Source organism: Cicer arietinum, chromosome 6, assembly GCF_000331145.2.
Source record: "Cicer arietinum cultivar CDC Frontier isolate Library 1 chromosome 6, Cicar.CDCFrontier_v2.0, whole genome shotgun sequence".
NCBI classification, from domain to species: Eukaryota; Viridiplantae; Streptophyta; class Magnoliopsida; order Fabales; family Fabaceae; genus Cicer; species Cicer arietinum.
In genome coordinates, this window is record NC_021165.2 from 19,620,699 (window position 1) to 19,625,918 (window position 5,220).

Here is a 5,220-nt window from a genome sequence, read left to right on the forward strand (position 1 = left end):
CGTTTTTTTCAAAGCCACTATATTTCTCATATATGTTTGTTCTTCGGGTACAGGATACAGCTGAATACATAGAGAATCAAATGCAGTCTGTTGGGGCAAGTGTCAAAAAGTTATATTCTGATATTGTGGGCGATTTACTTCCTTCAATTGCATGCGGTTTGGATGAAAAGGAAGACTCTGAATTGCCTGCAGATCAATGTACTGATGCTGGGTTGCGTAAGAAGCCAGTCAAAATTTTCAAGGAAAGACCTGCAAAGGCTAATATCAAGCAAACAACTGTGGATTCAAGGATTGATAAGAATGCTGATAATGATTGCATACATGATGCATCATATGATGGAACTTGTAAGACCGATGTTTTGTTTAAGTCATCTTCAAGAAATTCTGTCAAAAAAAGCAATTTTATTTCACGTTCAAGACAGTACGTAGGGAGCATGGATATTAAATCAAATCTTGGCGTTGATGAAAATCCAGTAAATGAAAAAATGGCTGCAACCAAGATATCTAATGAAATCACTTCGGCAGAAACCAAGATATTCAATGAAATCACTTCGGCAGAAACAGATACGTGCAGACCATTACAACGTTGTGAGATCTCAAATGAAGATCAGAATCAAAATCATGGAGCTAGAGTTTCAAAGCCAGCTTCAGCTGAAGTGACAAGCCTTGCTTCTGAAGCAGACCATTGTAATGAAATTGAAAATGCTTGTACTGAGCAGTTCCCGTATGTTCTGGTTCAAGTTAAATCAGCTGAAGAAAAACAGATCGGTATGAGTTCTTCTTGTGGTCCATTTGGAGAGCGGGATGGTGAGTATTTCCTTATCTAATTCTTATAATTTTAATTTTTTTCTAGTTGTGTATGTTGACCACTTTTAAGTTGTCTGGTAGATTTCTCTATGGATAGAACAGTACAGTCAGATGATTGTTCTAATAGCATGGTGGTTCTATCTTATCCAGGTATTATTTCATACAATTTTAAACTCACTTTTTTGTTTAAGTTAAAAAAAATAAAGTGGTTACAATTGTTTTTTTCAAAAGCTACTTAAAATAAGCAGATACATATTTTTTTTATTATTTATAAAGTTTGATGTTGTAACAAAGATCGGTACTATTATAGAACAAGGTAAAAAAAGCATGCAAGAAGATCATCTAAAGCTTGAGGAAACTTGTGTTATGGTAACCGGAGATGATCTCCAAGAAATCGGTAATCTGAAGACTAACAAGGTACACACTCCTTCAAAAATGGATGTTTATTTGGTATGCGTTCGTTCGCACTCACGTCTAACTTCAATTATGTTTTCGATTTTCAGAAAACAAGGCGGCGGCAAGGCTTTTCTTTGTCGAAGAAGTCTGCAAGAAAGCAAGAGTACGAGGAGCTTGCAATATGGCATGAGAACAATTGTTTAGATAAAACTTTACATCATAAGAAATTACTGGTTCCTAGTGTGTCTGAATCTGAATGGGAGCTTCTGTAGATAGATACATACATGAATGTATAAACACAACAATCCTACAAACTTTATTTCCACTCTAAGTCCTTATCAAGGAGATTTCAATATTCCTACAAACAAAATGATAATCTATAACTTTTCTTATTTTGTAACATTGTCCATTGCATATCCCTTTCTGTTTGATTTCATAATCCTCAACTTTCCCTAGCATATCAAATATTTTAAATCGATTTTCTAATTGTTACAATCACTGTTAACAAAACTCCTAAGATTATTTCATGGATCTTGGTATTCACAGCGTATATTTTGAACTTTTGATTAGAAAAAAATCGAACCGAGATCGAAAATTATTAATAAATATTTATATAAAGTGTAATCGTAAAATTTATATGTAACATATATAAGAATTTAATTTGTATGTTTGGATAGTGTAAAATAGTTTTATACATTACATTGATTCTTTTTTGTGAATACACAATATATTATCTTATATTTAATGATTATATCTATTTATAATATATTAAACCAGATGCAAATTATAACAACAAACACCTCAACTCTTCTCTTCTTATGCCATTTAATATTAGTTTTGTCACATTAAAAAAAAATTGAGGTGACACTTTATAAATACATATGGAACTCTTCTTTATAGTTGGCTTAAATTTACGATCATGTGTTTTATCATTTAGATTTTCATTTTCATCTTTATTTCTTTCTTTATTTCTATATATATATATATATATTAAAGACAAACCATGACTCAAGTAAGGTAGAGCCTACAAGAACTACAAAGTAATCGTTCATCACAAAATGTTAATGTTATAATTTTACTTTTTGATATTTTATAGTTTTTTCTTAGTCTATACATATCATGTTTTTTAACTTAACTACAAAATTATATTAAGTTATGTTTTGATTTTGTTTAGTTTAATTTATATTCAATATTATTTCAACACATTGGTAAAAGAATCAACATTCCAACTGTAAAAATAATATAACACATTGATAAAAGAATCAATATTCCAACTCACATATAAATACTTGTAATAATTTGAGATATAAAAGTGATTAAAAGTATGGGCACATATACAAAAGCACCAGTGAAATAGATATCAAGGTATTTTCATTTTAAGTCGAACGATTTTTCTAGAATATATTATGTTGAAAGATAAATAACTATTTTAAATTCAAAATATAAAGAAAAAAAATATTTTTATTATAATTGATGTTTAAATAAAATGTAATATAAAAGGATTACATTCTTATGTCTATAATATCATACAATAATAACTTTATCAATAGATAAAATGTAATTTTGACCTTTTTATTTTAGTGAATCTGTAATTTTTATTTTCTTTATCGTATGGTATTTTCTTTATCGTAAGTATAGTCCCTCTAATATATAAAAAGATTGATATTTAGACTCTTTAATTTGAATTTCAATATTGATAAACTGACAATAATTTATGTGATTTTATAAAAAAAAAATTATACGATGATATGAAAAATCATGGAGGTGCAAAAATTTTAAATTATTTAATAACACTTTAAAAATTTTAGAAAAAAAAATTATTTTCTTTACTTTAAAATTTCTGAAAATAAAAAAATAAATACTTTTTTGAATTACTTTTTTTTTGCTTTAAAGTGAATAAAAGTAACTTTAGAAAACAATTATTTATTTATTTTCCAGAAATTTATAAAGTAAGAAAAAATTAATTTATTTTATTTTTTAAAATCATTAAAGTGATATTATGTAATTTAAAATTAAATTAAAATTTTACATCGTTTTTAAAGCTCAATTAAATTATTGCTACATCACCAATGTTATTGAAGCTCAAATTAAGAGAATCAAAAGTTAAAATTTTAAAAAATAAGAGACTAAAATTGTGCGAAAAAAATCAAAACTAAAATTATTGATTTAATAATATGAGAAATAAAAAGTGCATTTCAACCTTTATTAATACATTATTGCATTATGCAAAAGAAGTTAAATATAAAAATTTAGACTTCAATTAGTCTATGCAATTAGTCTATGTAAAATACAAAAAAATTGATTTCAATTATTTCATATCGAAAATGTTTTCATTTTAGTCTCTAATACGTAAAATTGTTAGTTTTTTAAACGGAATATTAATAAATGATTTTAAACTTACATATACTACTAATTCTTCCAAAAAAAAATAAAAAAAAGTATTTTAATCCGTATAAAATACAAAAAATATAAATTGTCATTGCAAAAATGCAAAAAGTTTAATTTTAATTCTTACAAAAAGTTAATGTTATATCATTTTTTCTTCAAATTAAATCAATTAATACGGAGATCAAACTAATGAATGCCAATATGTGTTCTCCACTATAGTCGGTTGAAATAAATTTCGTTACAAACCAAAAATATTTCATTTTAAGTTTTAATTTAATTGCAGTTTTAATCTTTTTGTTCTATTAGTATTTATATTTTTATCCTTATTTTATAATTTTGTAATTTTAGTCATTTTATTTATATAAATTATAAAATCAAACCTAACAATAAAACTAACTTAGAGCCAACAAAAAAATTAAAGAAACGGATTGTCTAACTTCACCGTGGGAAGTGCACACTCACTTTCGCTCATTCTCCTCTATCAGATCCATCATACATTTAATAATGTGTCATGTGGCCAACTTTGTCTCTTTCCCCATGTGGCCAACTTTGTCTATTTCCCTCTTTCAAAATTAAAAAATAAAATACAACTTAAAAAATATTTTTTTATCGAAGTACTCTCTTTTTAAAACTATACACTAAAATACCTTTTTTTTTCTTAGTTATAAGTCTCATTTGTAAATGTTGAATTCCTTAAGAAAACTCGAGTTTACAAATTCGACTTCCTTAAATAATTTTTTCAAGATGTTTTTTTTTTCAATTTTTGTTTTAAATTAACAACAAAATTGTTCAAAAAAAATTTTAACATTTTTTTTTTAAAATGGCAACTTCCTTAAGGAACTAGAGTTTATTTTTTCTTCTTCAATTTTTGTCCTTAAATTAAGTCTAAAAATTGACAAAAAATTGAATTGGACAATTTTCTGAAAAAAAATATTTTTTGACAATTTTATTGTTAATTTGAAACAAATTTCTTTAAAAAAATTGACATTTGTAAAGGAGACTTTAACTAAGAAGAAAAAAAAAGTATTTTGATTTATAGTTTTAATATGGGAGTATTTTGATAAGATTTTTCAAATAAGTATTACTAAAAAAAAAAACTTTTTAAGTTGTATTTTATTTTTTAAATTTAAAAGAGTGAGAGACACAAAGTTGACCACATGGCACATTATGGACTGTACAATGTATCTTATGGAAGAGAATGAGCGAAGTCAGTGTGCAGTTCTTGCACCGAAGTTAAACAATCCGTTTCCAAAATTAAGAGTGACTTTGCTATTTTTAATAAGACATGGTTTGCTAACTTGGATAGCACATATTTTATATATATATGTGTGAAAAAGTAAAATTGAATTTGAAAGCAAGTGTACACTGTGTTTGGCTATAAATAAAAACAGAAAAAAGAGAAATAAGTGAAAGAGAGTGTAAGAAGAAAGAAATAAGTGAGAAATAAATTGTTTGATATAAAAGAAAGAGAATAAAAATAAGAAAGAGAGAATTTTAATCTCAAGATATATTTTAGTTTTTTAAAATAAAAAAATTTGTTTAAATTACTTGTTTTTAAAAATAATTTTTTAATAATATAATTTTTAAAACTAAAAAAACAAACAAATAAACAGTATTTTATTTCTTATT

The 5,220-nt window shown here is 25.4% G+C and overlaps 1 protein-coding gene across 2 annotated transcripts in view; it reads left to right on the plus strand.

Annotated features, from left to right (window-relative positions):
• LOC101513718 (uncharacterized) overlaps positions 1-1,605 on the plus strand; it is a 3,358-nt gene extending 1,753 nt beyond the window's left edge. For both annotated transcript variants that reach the window (XM_004505450.4, XM_027335990.2), the window contains 4 exons: positions 54-807; positions 889-957; positions 1,118-1,224; positions 1,311-1,605. In XM_004505450.4, coding sequence (XP_004505507.1) covers positions 54-807; positions 889-957; positions 1,118-1,224; positions 1,311-1,475 — 1,095 coding nt within the window. In that variant the 3' untranslated portion in view covers positions 1,476-1,605. The remainder of the gene's footprint in view (positions 1-53; positions 808-888; positions 958-1,117; positions 1,225-1,310) is intronic.
• Positions 1,606-5,220: the final 3,615 nt, after the last annotated feature.